The sequence below is a fragment of the Bufo gargarizans genome, chromosome 8, assembly GCF_014858855.1.
Source record: "Bufo gargarizans isolate SCDJY-AF-19 chromosome 8, ASM1485885v1, whole genome shotgun sequence".
Classification (NCBI taxonomy): domain Eukaryota; kingdom Metazoa; phylum Chordata; class Amphibia; order Anura; family Bufonidae; genus Bufo; species Bufo gargarizans.
This window is the reverse complement of record NC_058087.1, coordinates 111,926,091-111,948,827: the sequence shown is the minus strand read 5'-3', so window position 1 is coordinate 111,948,827 and position 22,737 is coordinate 111,926,091. Positions and strand designations below refer to the sequence as shown.

At 40.7% G+C, this 22,737-nt stretch overlaps 1 protein-coding gene across 2 annotated transcripts in view; it reads right to left on the bottom strand.

Annotated features, from left to right (window-relative positions):
• Positions 1-22,737, bottom strand: part of SF3B1 (splicing factor 3b subunit 1) — a 170,035-nt gene that overhangs the window by 43,068 nt on the left and 104,230 nt on the right. The window contains exons 13-22 of one of the 2 annotated variants that reach the window (XM_044302777.1): positions 20,154-20,240; positions 16,916-17,186; positions 9,054-9,199; positions 8,827-8,973; positions 8,617-8,742; positions 8,293-8,514; positions 4,044-4,226; positions 3,845-3,956; positions 3,638-3,758; positions 1,591-1,722 (exon numbers count right to left, since the gene is read on the bottom strand). In XM_044302777.1, coding sequence (XP_044158712.1) covers positions 1,591-1,722; positions 3,638-3,758; positions 3,845-3,956; positions 4,044-4,226; positions 8,293-8,514; positions 8,617-8,742; positions 8,827-8,973; positions 9,054-9,199; positions 16,916-17,186; positions 20,154-20,240 — 1,547 coding nt within the window. Of the gene's footprint in view, positions 1-1,590; positions 1,723-3,637; positions 3,759-3,844; positions 3,957-4,043; positions 4,227-8,292; positions 8,515-8,616; positions 8,743-8,826; positions 8,974-9,053; positions 9,200-15,955; positions 16,719-16,915; positions 17,187-20,153; positions 20,241-22,737 lie in introns of those variants that run through there. The other variant, XM_044302778.1, reaches the window with a different exon arrangement.

The window sequence follows — 22,737 nt, the reverse complement described above, 5'->3', positions numbered from 1 at the left end:
GAGCTTATACTCAGGGGAGTATTGCGATATAGCAATCCCAAGAGTGTAGTTATCCCATTCCCCAAACAGGAGCCAAAACTTAATGAAGGTATAAAAACAGGAACTCCCTTTATTTGAACACACAAGCATTGATTTATACACCTCTTCCAACAAGGTTACCACCCACAGGGTTTGGTAAAAACAGCCAATCACATGCATTTACAGTATTCAAACATTCCCAGCAATTGTACACAAAATCCCCTTCCCTCTGTCTGTAACGCAATCAACAAAATACAATGAGCATGGTCTGCGACACAATTAACTAGCACACTTGCATCGTCTGAGACGCAATCAACAAAATACAATTACCAAACGTAATGGGCCAACTTAATCACTCAGACATAAAACACAAATGTTTCCCCAAAACACAGAAAACACCCCAAAACCCCACATATCCCCATAATGTATACATCCATGTATAGCTCTGATCTGGGTGAACAACATATCCCAAAATCACCCAGATCCGAGCAGGGGTTCCCGAATTCCATGGAAGTCACATTTAGCCGGCAGCAAGCATGGCTTTCCTGCCCAAAACAGTTCCACAGATTTAAGCTGTGCGGCCGGTGTGTCTTCTCCTTCAAAGTTTGTATGGGCGAGGTTGGTTTCGCCACAATCCTAATTAGGGGAATTACAATAAATCCCTTGACCAACATCCCATCTCTAATAACCAAAACCTGTACTACTACAAAACCATTCATGAGGCATCCTTTTACTCCACAGAGTTTTACCCCTTTCCTGAAAAGTATCTCATCAGGAAGTGTGGACTGCACTACACTAACAGCAGGTTAAATGTGCATGTCAGCAAAAGGTTCTTACACATAGTTGGTTTGTATGAACTTTATACAGCTTGTATTTTTTATTTTTTTGAGGCGGTTCTAAATTTTGAGCTCTAGGACAAAAATAGCCACACATTTAAATTTCAATGTAATGCTTTTATATGAGTAATTTCATGAAGGTACTCATGATTGCAAAGAGCTGGACAAAATGTCTTGTTTGGCAGCAAGAGAGTTAAAGCGAACCTTTCACCTGCATTTCACTTAATAAACTATCAAAAGTACCTTATAGATCATCCTCATTGTGTTATCATACAGTCTTGTCCCGCTTTTCTGCCATGTATATGGATGAAAAAAATAAAAATAAAAATAGCCTTATAAAGTACTCTTCTCCAGCTCCACAAGTCACGATAGAAGTCAAGGGGGTAGCCCTTCCTTCACTCCAGGCTGCAACTCCCCTGCCCTAACCCCGCCTCTATGCAGTCTTATTGACACCCGGCTCAGTCGCCAGGACCGCGCTTGTGCAGGTGGCGCATGCGCCGTCGGCCTCAGTAGCAGTGACTTCTATCGTGACTTGTGGAGCTGGAGAAGAGTACTTTATAAAGGCGATTTTTTCATGCATATACATGGCAGAAAAGCGGGACAAGTATGTATGATAACACAATGAGGATGATCTATAAAAGGTACTTTTGATAGTTTATTAAGTGAAATGCAGGTGAAAGGTTCGCTTTAATGACAATCAAAAATGTAGCAGGCAGTATAAAAAAGTGCAAGTTACCCAATAGCTTTAGCAATGTAGCCGAAAGTGTTAACAGTGGCTCTTCTGATCGCTTTCTTATGAGCCTTCAGCAACTCCAACAATTCAAAACAAATCCTCATCCATTCTCTTGCAGATACATATTCTGCTCCCCTAAGGAATACAAAATAAGAATATATTTAAAGACCCAAATAAATCATGTTAAAATGGTATGTGTCAGTGAGTAAGATATATGAAGTATAACGTGAGTTGTTGCAGTTAAAGGGCCTCATCACAGACAATGGGGGCATATCGCTAGGATATGCCCTCTGTTTGATAAGTGCGGGTCTAAATGGAGCCCTGCAAAGTGGTTGCTGGAGCACTCTGGCCGCCATGACCGGCCAACGCTCCCATTTACTTCTATGGGCTTGACTGAAATAGCTGAGCCAGCGCTCTTTTCGGCAGCCCCAAATAAATGAATGGAGGGCCGCTGTGCATGCGCCCTCCACAACTTTCATGGCTCCATTCTTGATGTAGATGCGAAACGCTCACATGTGGGGCATATCCTAGCAATATGTCCCCATTGTTTGAAATTATACACCTTTAATGTTTTGAAAACAGGATGGCTGGGTATATGTGTATCGCTTACCTGCACTGGAATGTACTATGGGAAGAAGGCAAACCAGCTAAGGCTGTAGGATTTTGCGTACAATGTTATGCTGAAAAATTTAAAGGGGCTTGTCCATCTCCGATGCTCTCCTTTGCCCTGCGCTAAATCGTGCAAGGCAAAGGCATATTTTGGAGATCCAGTGACATACCGGGGCTCTCCATGGGGCTGCCAGGAACTCTGACTTCACCGACACTGATGGGCGTGATTTAGCGCTGCCCTAGCCAGTAAAACGGCTAGGGCAGCGTTAAAGCCCGCCCATCAGAGTCGGTGACGTCACCGAACACACTGCCGGGCGGAAGTTTCCACCTGGCCGTGTGTTGTTGAAAACAAAAAGCCTGTGCCCTGCACGATTTAGCGCAGGACAAGGGAGCACATCGGAGCATGAGATGCTCCGATGCTAGCCTCAGGGGGGCTGCCTGGGTGAAAATAAGGGTATGCCCGGGTTCACCTTTGAACCCGGACAACCCCTTTAAACATGGTGCCCAAAACAGCACCCGTGGCTCATGTCTGTAAACTGCAATAATGGTGGCATCTAATGGTGCACTTCCAGGTTAAGACCAGTTCCCTGTGCGACATTCGGCGAAGTGGGTCTTGCGGCCTAATACACCAAGTCTCTCTGAAGAGATGCAGCGCATTAGAACTGCAATTCCAGGAATGGATAACATTGGTGGGGGTCCAACTCCCGGCAGCCCTCTGATCAGCTGTTACAGTAAGCCGTTGTGCTGGTCAGTGCAGCCAGCTATTGGCATCTCTCCAAGCACATTACTACTTCTATGGGGCTGAGCTGACACTAAGCCATGTGACCGACGAATGGTGACATCACATGACCTAGGCTCTAACGGAGCATTGGCCTCTAACAGCTGATCAATGGGGGTCCAAGGTGTCAGACCACTGCAGATCTGATATTGATAAATTATACCGATTACCTATCCTCAAGATAGTTAACCAGATAACCCCCTTTAAAAACATTTTTCCACAAGGGGACCTGTGGACACTGTACATTCGGCATCTGCACCTGACATTGCAATTGCACCCCATGTCAAAGGAGCCTGATGGAGTGGCAATAGTCTACCTCTGTTTAACTGCTTAGATGCCAGGCTCACTTTTGACCGCGGTATCTATGGGCTTAAATGGGCAGGTTCGGAGCTAGCTCTGATCTCGCCATTGCAGCTGGAGCCTGTGTCACCCCTACGATGTAACTACATCAAGGTGCACAAAGTTAGCCCTTACGACATACTGTTACAGAAAGGGTTAAAGAATTATACAGTCATTCTGACATGGATTTTCAAAGTTCATACATTTTATCGAGACTATATAGTTTGTATTGTGATAGATCCTCTTAAATGTAATGGATGATCAGTGTATAATACATTATGCAATGAAACTCAAAAACAAAGAAGGAAATGAATTTAAACATACCGATCAGCAATGCGACCAACCAAATCAATGCAATTCTCCTGCACTTTTTCATGCCTGTTTTTCAAAATGGGTGTAAGTCTCGGCAGTAAATCTTTTATCGGAGGAGTCATTTTGTGCATACCTATTTGAGACGTAATCAATAAATTTAGCAAGTAACTAAAAGGCAAAATTCCATACACTGAATGCATAAAAATGTAACTCCATTACCTATAACATTAACAATTGCTTTCAGGGCTCCTAAAATGCTGCCAAGTACTTCAGGATATTCCTCTCCAAGATATTCATACAAAACCACACCTAAATGACCCATTAATTTTTCCTAAATTGAGGGGGGGAAAAATGAAAGTTATATAATGTCAAGTCACTCTTATGCAAAGCTAGTGAGTTTCAATATATGTAAGCGTACCTCTTGACAAGTTTTCATGACAACTGCAGTACGAGAGATTAAATCTGCGGCCTGTTGCCTCACTTTTGCAGACTTGTTGTTCAAGCGCCACAAGACTGTACCACATATCTGGGGCAGATATGGTTTTACTCTTTTGCCAAGAGCATTGACAACTGTGCCAAAACCATTCAACATCACAGAGTCCTGGGAGGGGGAAATCACATTTTAACAAATGCACACATTCAATTAGGTCTTTAGATGGTCAAATTAAAGGATTTTCTCATCTTAATTATGAACACCTGTTTACAATGCAGTAGAAAATGCGTTCTTATTTTGGGCTAAGGCTAGTTTCACGTTAGTAGTACATTCTGCCAGCATAGAAAAAGCCGGCTGGATACTACCTTACCCCACCAGAGTCCTTTGACTATAATGGTACACGGTGGGGATCCAGCTGCTTATGCTTTGGCCTTTTACGGCAGGTTGTGTACCTGCTGTCTGGGGTTTATTGGACCCCTACCCTCTCTCCCCCTGAACTGTCTAAGAAATAAAAATAAAAAATTGGTGTTCACTTACATTTTATCTATACTGTTTATTTGCCCGTATTGTGGGTAAAACATCATGTTTTGTCACTTGCACTTTTTATCTTTGATTTATCAAAAGTTTAAATTTTATGTTCCAGGCTTTTTAGGGATATGATTATCACTATGGTACCTCCTTATCATTGCAATTATTGTGCTTCAGTAATAGAACATTTTAATGTACGGTATCTGCTTTGATACCTCACAAAATATTTAATTTACCAAAGTCTCCAAAAGCTATTTTTTTAAGCGTTTCCGAAGAATTACCACAAAATGGAGGTAAAAATTTAAGGATTTTTTATTTTTATTTTTACATGTCGAATTTATGTGGAACACATAGATTGGTAAAATGAGTAAAACTTGAATGCTACCACCCTCATTCAGCAGTTTTTAGAAATATCTTATACATGCCCCTGGATACTCAAATGCCTCAGAATGGCACCTCGTGAAATTCAGGGTTTCCAGTTAATTAGGACATTTTACATGCAATTTCATGTTTGCAGCGACCATGAAGTGGCAAATCAAATTCATCTAGGGGTGTAGTGAGAATTTTGACTACACAGGTATTTCATTGAATTTATTAAAATTGGGGTGTGGAAATAAACAACATGTTTCCAATAATATGTAGTTTTAGCTCAATTTTTCATTTTCTCAAGAGTTACCAAGACAAAACATGCCATCAGAAGAGAAGGAGTGCCATTATGCTTTTGAAACACAAATGCCACTAAAGTAACTATTCAGCTGAAACCTCTAAGAAATAGCCCCATTTTGGAAAGCACACTGCCAAGGAATTCAGCTATAGGTGTAGTGATAGTTTTGACTTTACAGGCGTTATCAGAATTTTATTTGGACTTTGAAAATTAAAGTTTATTACTCTTTCCAATAGTACATTGCAGTAGGCCCACATTTTTCACTTCTAAAATAATGAAGCAAGCTGCTACACAATTTCTCCAAAGTATAAAAATATCCAATATGTGGTCATTGAAGGCAAATGTGACTCCATGTTGTCTTCTCTATGATGTACAGAATTGTTATAGTATCTCACCTACGCACTTCACATCCCCCCAATCCCCCGCTGCGAGTTAGGTTCACTTATCTGTCTCAGGACAGATTCTGGGAATCTGCCAGAATTAGAACAAATGTTCTAATTCACTCAGGGTCATTCGGCACAACTGCGGACATTCATATATGTTACATACCCATTAGGCCCCACGCACACGGCCGTTTTTCACGGCCGTGTGCGGGCCGTGGAACCGCGGCCTGGATCCCTTCCTGTGAGCTGGAGCGCACGGCGTCACTGGTTGCTATGACGCCGTGCGCCCCCTGCTGCCGGCACAGTACAGTAATACACTGGTATAGATCATACCAGTGTAGTACTGTATTGCGGCGGCAGCAGGGAGCGCACGGCGTCATAGCAACCAGTGACGCCGTGCGCTCCAGCTCACAGGAAGGGATCCAGGCCGCGGTTCCACGGCCCGCACACGGCCGTGAACAACGGCCGTGTGCATGGGGCCTTAAAGGGATGTTCCAGTGGTATCTGTATGGGCGTCAATGTTTAGCAGTTATGACTGGTTTAATGCTGTTGTGCAAACTTTTCTGCTGCCCATATGAGGCCAAGCAATAGCATAATAAAATTTGTGTTTCTCAGTGACTGCGTGTGTGTGTGTGTGTGTGTGTGTTATTGCCAACTGAGAAACATCTCTCCTGACATCAGTGTCTCAAACCAAGGTTGTCGTAGAGGTCCAGAAAGGTCCAAATCCTTTCAGTCATACATCACCCCGCAAGGTTCAGTTGGGCAGGAGAACCATTTGGATTTTTTAACAATGATTTTTCTGAAATTATTTATTAACCGCTATAATTTTTTGTTGTTGTTGACTGTCAGGTACATTTTGGTCGGGCAAACTATTTTTATATAGATACCACTTTGTGGTACAGAAGGGCTTTTTTTTATATTTTATTTTTAGTTCACAGTGTGATATAAAGAAAATAACTATTCTGCAAGTTGACATTATGGTGATACCAAATAATTATTATTTTATGTTTTACGACTTTTGAATCATAAAAAGTGTAACCATAAGGCCTCGTTAACATTTTTGTTTTTCATCGACGTGTGCCGTTTGCATTTTCCATGGACAGCACACAAACCCATTTATTTCAGTGTGTCTGTTCATACATCAGTATTTTTTTTACTGACCAGGAGGGCTCGTTCACAAACTTTTTTGCGTGCCGTATACGGGACATATTTTGATTCCGTAAACGGAACCATTCATGTCAATGGGTCCGTTCTATGGCCCCGCAAAAATTACGAGGCATGTCCTATTCTTGTCTATTTTGTGGACAAGAATAGGCATTTCTATAATGGGCCTTCTGTTCCGCAAATTGAGGAAGGCACACAGGCGGCATCCGTTTTTTGCGGCTCCACAATTAGCTGACTGCAAAAAATGGCACGGTCGTGTGGATGAGCCCCGAGTCAGTGAAATCATCACAGAGAACGGCACTTTTGTCCATGATCCTAATCAAACACCTCCATTATAGTCTACAAGTCCATGAAAATCATGGATAGCATCCGTTTTTCACTGACTACTAAATAGTCATTGTGAGCCATGGATGGCATATGGAGGGCAAAAAACTAACACGCAGACCAAACATGGATGTTTCATGGACATCTTCACAGATTTAACAGATTTAATTTTTATGATGTGAAACGGACACTGAAATTTAAACGAGGCCTAAGATTTTTATTTTTCCGTCAAGGCAGCTGTATAAGGGCTTGTTCTGAGAAACAGACTGGAGTTTTAAGGATACCATTTTGTGGTAAAATTGGCTTTTTGATCACTTTGTACTCTATATTTAGGCCTCTTGAACATAAGCAGTACTGAATGTGTCAGGGTCTGTTCAGTGAAAAACTGACAGTTTTGCATGCAAGTTCAATGAGTTATCTTCGACAATAGACAGCATCTTCTACAAACCATCCGTTTAAGGCTACTTTCAGGGGCTCCGCTTGCGAGTTCCGTTTAAAGGCTCTCAAGAAGCCCCCCGAACGGATCCGTCTAGCCCTAATGCATTCTGAGTGGATGCGGATCCGCTCAAAATGCATCAGTCTAGCACCGTCTGTCCTCCGCTGTGCTCAGCAGGAGGACACCCGAACGCTGCTTGCAGCGTTCGGGTGTACGCCTGGCCATGCGGAGGCAAACTGATCCGTCCAGACTTACAATGTAAGTCAATGGGGATAGATCTGTTTGAAGTTGACACAATATAGCTAAATTTTCAAACGGATCCGTCCTCCATTGACTTTCAATGTAAAGTCTGGACGGATCCGTTTGCATTATCATTTGCATTTTTTTGCTCATGGTAATGCAAACGGATCCGTTCTGAACGGATCTAAGCGTTTGCATTATAGGTGCGGATTCGTTTGAGCAGATACCAGACGGATCTGCACCTAAACGCAGGTGTGAAAGTAGCCTAAAACTGTTTGCATCTGGATGCCATCCATGGTCTGTCGAGACTCATAGCTTTTTAATTGTCAAGTCAAGGCAGAGGTGTGATGGATTGTTCTCTTTCTACCTTTTTTGTAAGGTGGTGACCAAAAACTAAGTTCTAAATAAGTGACAGGTTGTTTTGTAGAAACGCAATGCATTTGAACATTTCAGTTCACAGTGTATCCGTAAAAAAAATAAAAATTAAATACATACTTCTGTAGTCTGCTCCTGGAATGCATAAAGAATTCCATCAATCAACTGCTCTTCTAACTTATGGTCAATATCTGCAGCTCCAAGATTTCCCATAATTTTCTCAATAGTTTCCATGACCATTTTTCTGTATTGTTCTGCTTCATCTTTTAAGTCATCAACAATTCTAGAAATTATTTCTGCAGCACCCACTTTATTTGCAAGTTCAACCGTTGTGTCCACTAACTGCAAATATTAGGTAAACAATAATTACATCACAACATCAAGTGGTTAAAAGGGAAGGAAAGGGGAGGGAAAAAAAAATAAAAAATGTTAACTTATGTCTACCTGTCTGTAGTTTCTTCTGTCCAGAGCCATTCTATGCTGCCAGAAGTGCTTGAAAAACGGAGGAAGAATTTCTGTCTTTATGTAATTTGCTTCAACACCATCAGTACCACAGCACTGCTTAACAACCTAGAAAAAATAAAATAAAAATTATATTGAAACTTTCAATACTTGGGAATAACTTGTAAAAGTATTAAGAAAATAAATTCTTACCTTAAGAACTATTTTCTTCATCTCTTCATCAGGGGATTGGAATTCTCTGATTAAAATCAACATCACTTCTCTGGTATAGTAGTTTGCATACTCCGCATCCATGAGAGGAATAAGATATCCAATCGCCTTTAAGAATGCAGCAAGACCCTGTGATGCACAAAAGAAATAGTAACTTGCAACCCCAGTAGTGCAATTGTCCAAAAATATTTATGAAGTTTAACAAATACCTTTCCTCTGTGCTGTCGAATACCTTTCCACAGAGGCTTCAGCACGGAATCAAAGGACTCAATCCCATAGGGAGTGGCTGCTTCCGCTAAAGCTGCAATAGCCAAAGCACTAATTGTACGAACTTTTTGTTGCTCATCCACCAATCCTTACAAAGAAGAAAAACAAGACACTTATGTCTAAGTGATTTAAAAGCACCAAGAATAATCAGTCCTGTTCCAGGGCATTAATACAAAAATAAATCGCTTCAGAAGAAAAAACAAAAACAAAAACAAACAAAAAAATAAATAAAATACAAAGGACCCTGCCATTTTTCACCTTAAAGGACCAGGCCATTTTTTGCAAATCTGACATGTGTCACTTTATGTGGTGATAACTTTAAAACGCTTTTACTTATCCAAGCCATTCTGAGATTGTTTTCTTGTCACATATTGTACTTCATGACCGTGGTAAAATAGAGTAAAAAAAAATATATTTTTAATTTATAGAAATCTAATGTAACTAAAAATTTGGAAACATATGCTAATTAGCAAATTTCAATTTCTCTACTTTTATAATAGATAGTAATACCTCCAAAAATAGTTATTACTTTACATTCCCCATATGTCTACTTCTCGTTTGGATCATTTTGTGAATGCAATTTTATTTTTTGGGGGACGTCAGAAGGCTTTAGGGTTGTTGCGGGTATCGAAATTTCGATACCCAATTGATACTTTTGTCCCGGTATCGATACGATACCGGGATTTCCATTTTTTCGATACTGGGCTGCGCTGTCTAGTATCACAGAACATGTGTGCTCATGTTCCCTCAGCAGCACAGGGGAGAAGGAAGCAGGGTCTCCCTCCCCCTGTGCTGCTGCCACCAATGGTAAGAGAGGGGCGGGCACACTGCACCAATGATAGGACTTTTCCTACACAGAGCGGCGCCCAGAGATGTCCCTGCACTTACCATTATTCCTGGGCGCGGCGCCGTTCGCCCGCTGTGCCCCATTACTGTCTCCTCTCCTCCTCCATATGCTAACTACTATCGGAGCAATGGGGAGGAGACCATCAGCTTCTCTAGTGGGCGTTCCTTCTCCCTGCGCTACGATTGGATAGTGCTACAGCCAGGTAGAAGGAACGCCCACTAGAGAAACTGATGGTCTCCTCCCCATTGCTCAGATAGTAATTAGCATTAAAATCATTGGTGGCAGTGGCCACAGGGTCCTCTCCCCTCATTGGTGGCAGTGGCAGCTTCTAATCGCAGCCCTAGCTGTGTAAGCTTGGTGCTCCGATCAGTTACCATTACAGCCCAAACACACCAAAAATATTAAGTATTAATCACCCCCTTTCCCAATTTCACATATAAAATGTATAAATAAATACACATATTACATATCGCCACGTCAAAAAAGTCCAAACTATTAAAATATTTTAAAAAAAATCTATGCGGTGAACGCCGGAACAGAAAAAATAAATAAAAGATGTGCGATTCGCCATTTTTTTTTTTAAATGCGGCATGCACGTGGCTTTTTTGGTTTAATTTTTGGCATGGTATCGAGTATTGCAATACTTTATGGTATCGAAACCGAATCAAAAATTTGGTATCGCAACAACTCTAGAAGGCTTAGAAGTAAATTCACTTTTTAAGGACCAGTTCAGGTCTGAAGTCACTTTGTGAGGCTTACATAATAGAAAGCACCCAAAAATCACCCCATTTTAGAAACTACACCCCTCAAGGTATTTAAAACTGTTTTGACAAACTTTGTTAACCCTTTAGGTGTTCCACAATAATTTATGGAAAATGGAGATAAAATTTCTGAATTTCACTTTTTTGGCAGATTTCCCATTTTAATCCATTTTTTTCCACTAACAAAGCTAGGGTTAACAGCCAATCAAAAGTCAATATTTATGGGCCCAATTCTGTAGTTTACAGAAACACCCCATATGTGGTCGTAAACTGCTGTACAGGCACACGGCAGGGCGCAGAAGGAAAGGAACACCATACGGTTTTTGGAAGATTTTCTGGACTGTTTTTTTTTTTACACCATGTCCCATTTGAAGCCCCCCTGATGCACCCCTAGAGTAGAAACTCCCAAAAAAAAAAAAGTGACCCCATTTTGGAAACTACGGGATACGGTGGCAGTTTTGTTGGTACTATTTTATGGTACATATGATTTTTGGTTGCTCTATATTACACTTTGTGAGGCAAGGTAACAAGAAATAGCTGTATTGGCATCGTTTTTATTTTTTGTTATTTACAACATTCATCTGACAGGTTAGATCATGTGGTATTTTTATAGAGCAGGTTGCTATGGACGCGGCAATACCAAATAAGGTTTTGTTCCAGTTTTACATAAAGCATTTTTTGGGGGGAAAAAATGATTTTTTTTTTGTGTCTCCACATTCTGAAAGCCGTAGTTTTATTTATTTTTTTGGGCGACTGTCTTGTTAGGGGGCTCATTTTTTGCAGGATGAGATGACTATTTGATTGGCACTATTTTGGAGTGCATATGACTTTTTGTGATGCAAGGTGACAGACCAAAAAAAAAAAAAAAAAAAAAAAAAAGGTTTTGGGACACTTACGGTGGTTACCTGAAGGGTTAGATCATGTGGTATTTTTATAGAGCTGCTCATTTGTGTGGGATGAGGGGAAGGTTAGATTGGTACTATATTGGGGGTATACGCCTTTTTGATCGCTTTGTGTTGCACTTTTAGTGCTATAAGGTGACCAAAAAATTGTTTATTTAGCACAGTAATTTTATTTTTTAGGTCTTGTGTTCGTTTTCTAGATACCAAATACGTGTACTTTTCTTTTTTCCCCTATTTTTTTTATTTCCCTTTATTTTGGCAAAATGATATTTTGTTCAATTTTTTTTTAAATTTTTTTTACTTGGAAACTTTATTTTTTTTTTTTTACTTTTTTTCACCTTCATTTTTTGTCCCACTCTGGGACTTCAACAATGGGTCTGATCCCCTTTACAATGCATTCCAATACTTCTGTATTGGAATGCATTGGATGCAAGTGTAATAAAGTGTGCATTACACATACAGCTTCCTGACGCTCTCCCCCGGAAGGCATTGCGCTGCCTTCCATGCCATCGGGTCCCCGTCACAGCAGCACGGGGACCCGATGGCAGCTCCGATACCAGTGAGGACATCGCATGTGCCGTGGTCAGCGTGGCATATCAAGGGTTAATTTCGACGCATGCAGCAGGGGTCCGGCTATTAGTCAGTGACTGCTGGACCCCTGCCGCTGATCGGGCGGGCGCAGCTCCTGCACACAGCCAATCACAGCGCTGTACATGTACGGCGCGTGTCCTCTACGAGTTAAAACCTCCCTTTATCACAAGAATAAATATGTACACATGTGAAACTCCAGCATTGCTGTTGCGGACACAGACACTACAGTAGCAGTTAGGGAGAGGGGGCTACTGCTGACAAATACAAACAGGTCTGTGTGACAGACTACAATAAATTTACAGAAGGTGTAGACCTCTTGGACCAGGCGCTCCAAACCCTACCTGGTGAAGTGGAAAAAACTGGATCTGGTATAAAAAGGTAGCAATCTACCCAATTCAGATTGCTACCTATAAAATAGTTTTGTTTTATTTAAAAAGGCCCAAGGAACCCTCAACTTCCTTGAGTTCTAGGAGAAGGTGGTTGAGAGTGTTCTGTTGAGGGGCCACCGTTTCCCTCACCCTGTCCCTGCCACTGCCAGCAAGACATATCCTCAGAAATTATGCCGGGTGTGTAGCAACCATGAAAGGAGGAGGGACACCCAAATTTACTGTCCCAGTTGCCCATCACAACCAGGCCTCTGCAATTACCCGTTTTGAAATGTACCATACGGTTGCTAATTATTAATTTTATTTAATACCAAAAAGGGTGGGTCTTTTCACAAAGTTTGTGGGCTTTCCAGGGAGGGAGGGATAGATCCTTTTGGCATGGGTTGTGCAGCTAATTATTTTTTTTCCAGACATTGGAACAAATTTATCTTTTTCTGTTTTGTTTTCTTAATTTTCCTAATTTCATTTTTTAGGACTATGTCCTGCCACACAAAGCTGTTAATTCCATTCACATTACTGTATCATGATATTGCATGATATTTTTTTGGAGAATCTCTAATGATTGAGTTGTTCCTCACCAGTAAACTAAGGGCTTGTACAATAAGGGATGTCTAGAAATCCTGACATCATTTTGGGAATTACTGTTCCTACAGACTGTTCTGGACACTTTATATACAGTTGCAAGAAAAAGTATGTGAACGCTTTTAAATGATATGGATTTCTGCACAAATTGGTCATAAAACGTGATCTGATCTTCAGCTAAGTCACAACAATAGACAATCACAGTCTGCTTAAACTAATAACACACAAAGAATTAAATGTTACCATGTTTTTATTGAACACACCATGTAAACATTCACAGTGCAGGTGGAGAAAATATGTGAACCCTTGGATTTAATAACTGGTTGAACCTTCTTTGGCAGCAATAACTTCAACCAAACGTTTCCTGTAGTTGCAGATCAGACGTGCACAACGGTCAGGAGTAATTCTTGACCATTCCTCTTTACAGAATTGTTTCAGTTCAGCAATATTCTTGGGATGTCAGGTGTGAATCGGTTTCTTGAGGTCATGCCACAGCATCTCAATCGGGTTGAGGTCAGGACTCTGACTGGGCCACTCCCCAGAAGGTGTATTTTCTTCTGTTTAAGCTATTCTGTTGATTTACTTCTATGCTTTGGGTCGTTGTCCTGTTGCAACACCCATATTCTGTTGAGATTCAGCTGGTGGACAGATGGCCTTACGTTCTCCTGCAAAATGTCTTGAGAAACTTGGTAATTCATTTTCCCTGCGATGATAGCAATCTGTTCAGGCCCTGACGCAGCAAAGCAGCCCCAAACCATGATGCCCCCACCACCATACTTCACAGTTGAGGTGAGGTTTTGATGTTTGTGTGCTGTGCCTCTTTTTCTCCACACATAGTGTTGTGTGTTTCTTCCAAACAAATCAACTTTGGTTTCATCTGTCCACAGAATATTTTGCCAGTACTGCTGTGGAACATCCAGGTGCTCTTGTGCAAACTGTAAACGTGCAGCAATGTTTTTTTTGGTCAGCAATGGCTTCCTCTGTGGTATCCTCCCATGAAATCCATTCTTGTTTAGTGTTTTACGCATCGTAGATTCGCTAACAGGGATGTTAGTATATGCCAGAGACTTTTGTAAGTCTTTAGCCGACACTCTAGGATTTTTCTTCACCTCATTGACCAGTCTGCGCTGTGCTCTTGCAGTCATCTTTACAGGATGTCCATTCCTAGGGAGAGTAGCAGCCGTGCTGAACTTTCTCCATTTATAGACAATTTGTCTTACCGTGGACTGATGAACAGCAAGACTTTTTGAGATACTTTTAGAACCCTTTCCAGCTTTATGCAAGTCAACAATTCTTAAATCGTAGGTCTTCTGAGAGCTCTTTTGTGCGAGGCATCATTCACATCAGGCAATGCTTCTTGTGAAAAGCAAACCCAGAACTGGTGTGTGTTTTTTTTTTTTATAGGGCAGGGCAGCTGTAATCAACACCTTTAATCTCATCTCATTGATTGGACTCCAGTTGGCTGACACCTCACTTCAATTAGCTCTTTGAGATGTCATTAGTCTATGGGTTCACATACTTTTTCCACCTGCACTGCAAATGTTTACATGGTGTGTTCAATAAAAACATGGTAACATTTAATTCTTTGTGTGATTAGTTTAAGCAGACTGCGATTGTCTATTGTTGTGACTTAGATGAAGATCAGATCACATTTTATGACCAATTTGTGCAGAAATCCAAATCATTCCAAAGGGTTCACATACTTTTTCTTGCAACTGTATTCTGTAGGCGACTGGTTGATTGTGTGCATAGCGCTTTCTACCTTGCCGGGCCTGTTATAGTGCACCGCATCACTTAGCACGTTCGTCTCTCATATAGGGATTGATAGGGCTAAAGAGACATACGACCAGTCACTGTCTTCGAATGCTAGCTTGTCATTATAGCCCTAAGTGTTCTTGTATCTTGTGAACAAACTGGAATTTGCAACATAGTTGGAGACATTTTGCTCAGCTTCACTTCTCATCTGTATGCGCCACAAAGATAAGAATGTGGTGGATTTCTAAGACAGTAACAGGGTTACCCATCTAAATATATTTTTTCTCTAATTTCCTGTAAAACATGTATTAACAAATTGAATAAAACCATATTTACTCATTATTTAATCCTATAATAATTTTGCACTCCGCATACTCACTACACCACTAGATGTGTGCTTTAAAAGGGATCACGTTACATGTGTGCAATGGGGCTTGAACCATCCAGTTTATTCTTTGAAAGGCCCCAGATGCTCCTTTATGTTTAGGCCCTGCCGTGTGTCAAGACATAAGATTAGGGCCACAAAGGGGAAATTTCTGAAGGAGAAATTGGGTGATAAATGTTGTGGTGTACTTCATTTTTATGTGCTCTGTAGAAAAAAAACAAAACAAAAAAAACCTGTCTTTAAATTGACACTTGGTAAAAAAAATTAAAAAAAATAAATTCTTCACCTTAGCATTGATTTCTTTAAAAAACTAGGGGGTCAAAAAACCCATAGATGAATACGTTAAGAGGTCTAGCTTTCAAAATGGGGCCACTGAGGGGAGGGGTTCTATTATTCTGACACTTATAAGCCTCTGCAAACTTGGCTTGTTGCAGGAAAAATACCAATTACAAAAAATGTTAAAACGATCTAAATAAAATTAAAAAAATAACTTAATTTTATTTAGAAGTGCAGCCAAAATAAAGTAAAGATGTGGAAATATATTTGATAAAAATATTGAATAGTATTTATGTGAAATATTGCAGTTGAAAATAGGAAAATATTCCAATATTTATTTTTTTACAAATTTATTGATTTTTATGTTTTTTAAAATAAAGATACGCATATTTTAATCGGTAAAATGTTACCACCTTAGTAAAGTACAATACGTCACAAGAAAAATGTCAGAATTTCTTTGATATGCAAAACCTTTACGAAGTTATTCTCTGCTAAAGTGACATGTCAGATTTCCAAAAATCTGGCTTGGTCATTAAGGGGTTAATAGCACCATTTCTATTTTTGCAGATGACACTAAGCTATGCAGTACTGTGTAGTCTATGAACTACAAGCCGACTTGAACAATCTGATAGATTGAACCTCATTTGCCAAGCTGATGCCCAATGTGGATAAATGTAAAGTTACGCATCTTGGTAGTAATCTCCGTGCATCATGATTTAACACTGGGAGAGTCACTTATAGAGAAGGATTTGGGTGCCCTTGTAGTCTGTAGATCCAGGTCCATATGTTGGATGTCATGCTTCTGGTGGCTCGTTGTGGGGGGCCATCCGCCTGACTTCTGACTCAGATTCTGGTCGATGCTTGGATACTTCTTACTACCAGGAAGTTTTCCCGCTGCCCTCTGCTTGCTTCTGTCATCCGGACTCTATAGATCCGGTTGTGGTTTCTGCCCTCGTCTGTGCTTCTTCAACTTTGCTTGTCCCCTAGTTTGATTCCTCTGCTTGCTCCTCTCCCTACCTCTCTGATCAGTATCCCCCCCGAGCTGAGCTGCTGCACTCTGCTGATTGGAGAGATCTCTCCGTTTTGGACTTGTATTGTTATGTTAACTGGTATTTAAGTGTCCTGTTTTGGTTAAAAGGCAATAGTGAAATTGAAGAAAAGGGGGGGAAAGAAGAGGGAAAGGAAAGAAAAAGAGAAAAGGGGCGGAGGAGAAAATAAATAAAATATACATACACATACACCATACATACACATATACTAGCTATGGGGGTATAATTAAATTTTGTTTATTAAAAGGTGTTAAAAATAAACAATCTTACCATGCTCAATAATCTCCACCAAACTTCTTAGGTGTGGCAAAATGGCACATCCCATCAGAATTGCAATTTGTTGCACAATTTTAATCCCAGTATGTCGTGCTTGCCATGACTTCTTACTTTTACAGACAGCTTTCAAGAAAGGAAGCAATGAAGGAATGCCAAGAGCAGAGGCAACAACTGCAAAAGCTCTGGCAGTTGTATTACGGACATATTCATCCATATTGTCTATATCTGGTCTCATTGTGGAAATCATTGTGGCCAAGCCAGCAGCCTAAAATGTTAAAAGAAAAGGCTCAAAATTAAAAGGGTTCTGTCAGTTAGGTTTAGCCTATAGAGCTGAACGATCAGCTCTATAGGCTAAACCTAGCTGAGAGAATCCCTTTAAGTTTTAAAAAGTAAGACAATGGCAGAAGTGGCAAAAGTTACATTTCTATTATAAAGGGGAAAGAGCCATGTTGAAGATCCAAACTGTTAATGACAGGTTCCAGAGCAGGGAGAGCTGAGCAGACTGATATAGTTTTGGGGGAAAATCGACAGCAAAACTTGAAATGTTATAAATTTAACTAAGGATGTGTAAATTGATAGTACCAAATCCAGTTCAGATTCAAACAAAGCTGAAAGAGAGCAAGAGGGAATATATGAATTGTCTAAGGGGTACTCATTATGGAGAACCCCTAGTATGCGGAATATGTGTGCAAAGTATTGTAGGCCAGGTAATGCCTCTCTGGGTTCCTGGGAAAGGTTTCATTAGCTTTCCTAAGCCTAGCTGATGCCAGCAGACGTTAGACATGATAATTTGCACATATACTTCTCTGACATCAATAATCACATATATAAACTGCTGTACGGCAAGCAGGTAAACAGTGCAAACAGCACTTATATGAGTGATGCTGATCACTCAGCTGATCAGCAAGGGTGCCTTCTGGCCTTTTAAATATGCTTAACTAGCAAAACTGGGGGGGGGGGGGGGGGCTAGCTCTTTCAGGACAATAGTTATTTATCAGAGCTATGCAAATAGAAGCTTTTCTAGTTGCAAGGCCTTGGGCACCTCTGGGTGGGTACTATTTCTATTATGGAGACAAGATAAATTTAACAGATAACTATTGTAGGCTAGATATGCAAATGTTTATGTCTAACATTTGCTGGCATCAAATATATTCTCTTTCGATGAATTAATTTGTCCCAGAACAGAATAATTTTTTTTAAGTTCCATGAACCTGAAACAAACCAAAATTAAAGTTCACTACTCTTTAATTTAAACCTCTTCTCTTACTGAACTTAAGATCTCCCGCATGCACAACTACCAGTGACTTACAGCTATGTGTACACACACAGAAGGACATCAATGATAAGACAGTGCCTGTGTACAAATGAACTCAGACTGAATAACAGAAATATGGGGTGAAAAATACGGTATTCATAAGATGTACTTTTTTCCCCTCCAAAGTAGGGGGCAAAGGTCAGTGCGTCTTATGGGGCGCATACTAATGAGCATTTCCATTAGAGAAGTGTTCATTAGGACACGAGGACTAAGAAGTGGTAAATGCAGCACTGCCAGCTCTTCTGCGGCTGCGCACAGTGTGAGGACATTGACGCTCTGACGCTACGCTGTGCGTTTCAGCTCACAGTGCGCAGCAGGAAGAGTGCTGGATGTGAGGAGTAGTGGCATCTGGAGTAGAAGGAGTTTATTTTTATTATTCATCTGCACTGCTGTCTGATTAATATAGGGGGGCAGGTCTGAATTGAGGTAACACATATTGGGGTCTGACCTGAGGTCTGATTGGAGTTTATATTCACATTGGGAGTCTGATTGGGGCTCTAGGCTGCAGGTCTCATAAAAACTATTTTTATTATAGGGCGAAAAATATTAATTATAACTTTAACTGAATGCTTTCCCACATCAATCTGTTCAGCTCCTTCTCTATAACTTTTTTTTTTTTTTTTTTTTTTTACTAGGCCCTACATGACAGATGTTATCTCCTGTTGACATAACAGTGCAAAGCAGTATCCCCAGAAGTACCAAGAATCTCAGTGTAGTCAAAATCTGAGATTCAAACTGCATATAGCTACATTGGTTAAGTAGAACAGTTTTTCTAATTAAACATTTTAGGTGCCATATTTTTCAGACTAAAAGACAATTTCCCCCCAAAAAAATGAGGGACAAGTGGCAGCGCTTCTTACAGTCCAAATGCTACTGAACATTTCTATTAGTATGTGGGAGGCACATTGAGGGGAGGGCAGCGCTGCCCTGGCTGTACTCACCTTGCCTGGTCTTCTGGGTCCCACTGTGGTGTCCTGACCACACACAGCAGGAGGACGTAGTGCACACTATGACCTGATGCTGTGTGCCATCTAGTCACAGTACACAGTGTGCCCCGAAAGGTGAGGTCTGGATCTGCGGCACCGTCCGGAGCAAGCAAGGCAAGTTTATTTATTTTTTGTAACGTCTGATCGGGGTTCAATCTAAGGCCGAGTGGGTGCGATCTCAGGCAGGCATATAGGGTCTGACTGGGGGTTTGATCAGAGTCTGATGGGGGCTGAGGGGGTCGGATCTTAGGCTAATGGAGGCTGGGTGGTCTGATTTGAGGCTGATGGCGCTTGAGAGTCTGATTTTGGGGCCTGATGAGGATTAGAGGTCTGACAAGGGTCTGATGAATAATGGGTGTCTGAAGAAAAATATTTTTTTTTGTTACTTTACCTCCTCCAAATCGTAGGTACATCTTATAGGCTGGTGCATCTCATAGTCCGAAAAATACGGTATAATCATTTCCAGAGTTTCTCAGAAGTAGAAGTATTTGATACCAATCTTTGAGGTGTAATCAGTGCAAGATATTACTGTGTGGACATTCAGTTAAACCATTTTACTTTTAAGTGTCCTCTTACACCATTTTTTTTTTAGCAACTTACTCTTTGAAGTGAATGAGTCAAAAAGTTGGCTGGTGTATGGTTATATGATTGGTCAATTAGCTGTTGCATATTTTTATCGATAAAATGTATAAACTACAGCAGCAGCATAAACTACTTCAAGAAAATTAGTCATAGTGGAGAACAGATCATTTGAATGTATAATGATGGCTCTAAAGATAGAAAACCTGCATTTTGGTGAGACGCTCTAAGAGTAAACTTTTCTAAATAGTTTATATAGGGAACACTGGCAGTTACATACTCCCTTTCAATACATATTATATATGCAGTGATACTATTGAGACAATAATATTCATAAAACAATATGAATTACCTTAGCCAAGTTAGATATAATTTCTCTCCCTTCTACTCTAGCATAATAGTCTTCATCAATGAGCAATGGTTCAATAACGACAAGTATCTGGAAAAAAATATATAATGTTTAAAATAATTTGACCATTTATGATTGCAAAAGAAATTACATAAAATCAAGTGACATTTTTCCATCTAAGTGCCACACAAAAAAGGATGCACTATGTGGCAAGCCCTCACTAGTAGGAGAAAGGCCCCCTGAACTATTCCTCAACCTTCTGATACAAAAGGTCCTACAAGGGTCGATGGTTTCCCTTTGCTGAGGGGAGAGACAGACTATGCTCCAGCATCAGTCTAGTCTGCCGTTTACACACACACAGTTTAGGCATGCCCCCCTTCCCAGAAGAGAAATTCAGGCTGCAGGACAAGGTAACACCAGCTAAAAAAGTGTGGTAAATAAGGCTACTTTCACACTAGTGTTTGAGCGGATCCGTTCTGAACGGATCCGCTCATATTAATGCAGATGGTGGCTCCGTTCAGAACGGATCCGTCTGCATTATAACTTAGAAAAATTTCTAAGTGTGAAAGTAGCCTGAGCGGATCCGTTCAGACTTTACATTGAAAGTCAATGGGGGACGGATCCGCTTGAAGATTGAGCCATATGGTGTCATCTTCAAGCGGATCCGTCCCCATTGACTTCCATTATAAGTCAGAACGGATCCGCTCGCCTCCGCACGGCCAGGCGGACACCCAAACGCTGCTTGCAGCGTTCAGGTGTCCGCTCAGTGAGCGGAGCAGAGGCTGAGCGCTGGCAGACGGATGCATTCTCAGTGGATCCGCCTCCACTGAGAATGCATTAGGGCCAGACGGCTGCGTTCAGGGCCGCTTGTGAGACCCTTCAAACGGAGCTCACAAGCGGACACCTAAACGCAGGTGTGAAAGTAGCCTAAACTGCATTATTTGGGTAAGTTCAAAAAGATATATTCATTGCAAATATTCCTGCAACTGAACTATTTTGTGTGGTTTCTGCAACATGTGCAAAGATTGCTTAAAGCCACGATTCAGATGAATAGAACAGTCACAAATGTCTGAAACAAAATCTGCCACATGTGAACCTCACAGTTCAGATGTTCATTCACAATTATACAGGTTGCTGTTGAAAGCAGTCAGCAAGTTTTTGTTTTAGCTGTACGTCACGTGATTACTTTTGTAAACAGAAAAAAAAGCATAGAAAAGTATTAAGTGACGTAAGCCATAATTTGGCAAACAGTGCAAAAATGCCTACTTTTGACTCCATTTGTCAATGTTTTTTATTGTATGTTTTTTTATTGCAGGACAGAATAGTGACAAATACCAGGTTTTGCTGTCCTGTGCAAAAAAGAAGAAAAAAAACAAAAAAAAAGCACACTTTTTTTACATCATAGTGAACGAGAGACCGATTGAAACATAAAATAAATTTATATCCATTAAACAGATCAATTTTTACTGTATTTAAACGTATATGCTTGACGTACAACAAAAAATAATGTGAACTCCTCCTAAAGCTTTCAATGTGCAGGAAAATAATTAGTTTTTCCTACATAAGCAGGACATTATAGTACAGGATCTCAAAGGCAAATGATAACAAGCCTAGTACAAACAGTGACACAGCAAGAAATGGTGGAGATTACATCTCCAATGGCATTTTAATGCAGCTCAATTAAAGGATAGGTCATCAATGTTAGACGGGTTGGGTCCAACTCCTGGCTCCCCTCTTGTGCAAGTGCAGTGTCCTCTTTAGTGTTTACCTGCACCTTGCTAAAGGGCGCTTTACACAGGCATAGAATCGTACAGATCATCACTAATGAATGTTCATAGTAATGCTAGTTAGGGATGATCGGGTGGTGTAAATGTACTGCTTGCTCAATGGGTAAACCGATCGTTTGTGCGCATGCAAAAATGATTGTTTATTGGCAGCAAACAGACTGATTAAACTGGCAATCGCTCCTCCCCATTCTCTGGAGGAGATTGCTGCGTGTAAATGTAGTGGTCTTCACCAGCAATCAGCAGACTGTCAGGAAGGAACGCTTCCTTCACGTCTATCTTCTGTAATATCGTCAAGGGACCTTTAGACTGTGGCAGTGGTGCAATGTAATTACAGCTGTTCGTCCTATTTACTTGAAAGCATGAAGAAGCTGTAATAATACTGCGCTTCCCGTTACAGTATTATCTAGACAGTGCAAAGGTCTAGATAATACTGTAACGGGAAGCGCAGCATACTGAAGATTATGCCAGTAAGGAAGGTTTTCGAAGAGAAGATTGGAGTACCTCAATGAAAATAAGCAAATAACCCCATATCAGCATGGCTTCATGAGGGATCGGTCATGTCAAACTAATTGAATAAGTTTCTATGGAGGAGGTAAGTTCTAGATTTGACAGTGACGAATCAATGGATGTCGTATATCTGGACTTCTCCAAAGCATTTGACACTGTACCGCATGAAAGGTTAGTATATAAAATGAGAATTGTGGGTAAGTTACTGGCTCAGTGATAAAAAAAACAGAGGGTGGTGGTTATTGGTACACACTCAGATTGGGTCACAGTCACTAGTGAGGTACCTCAGGGGT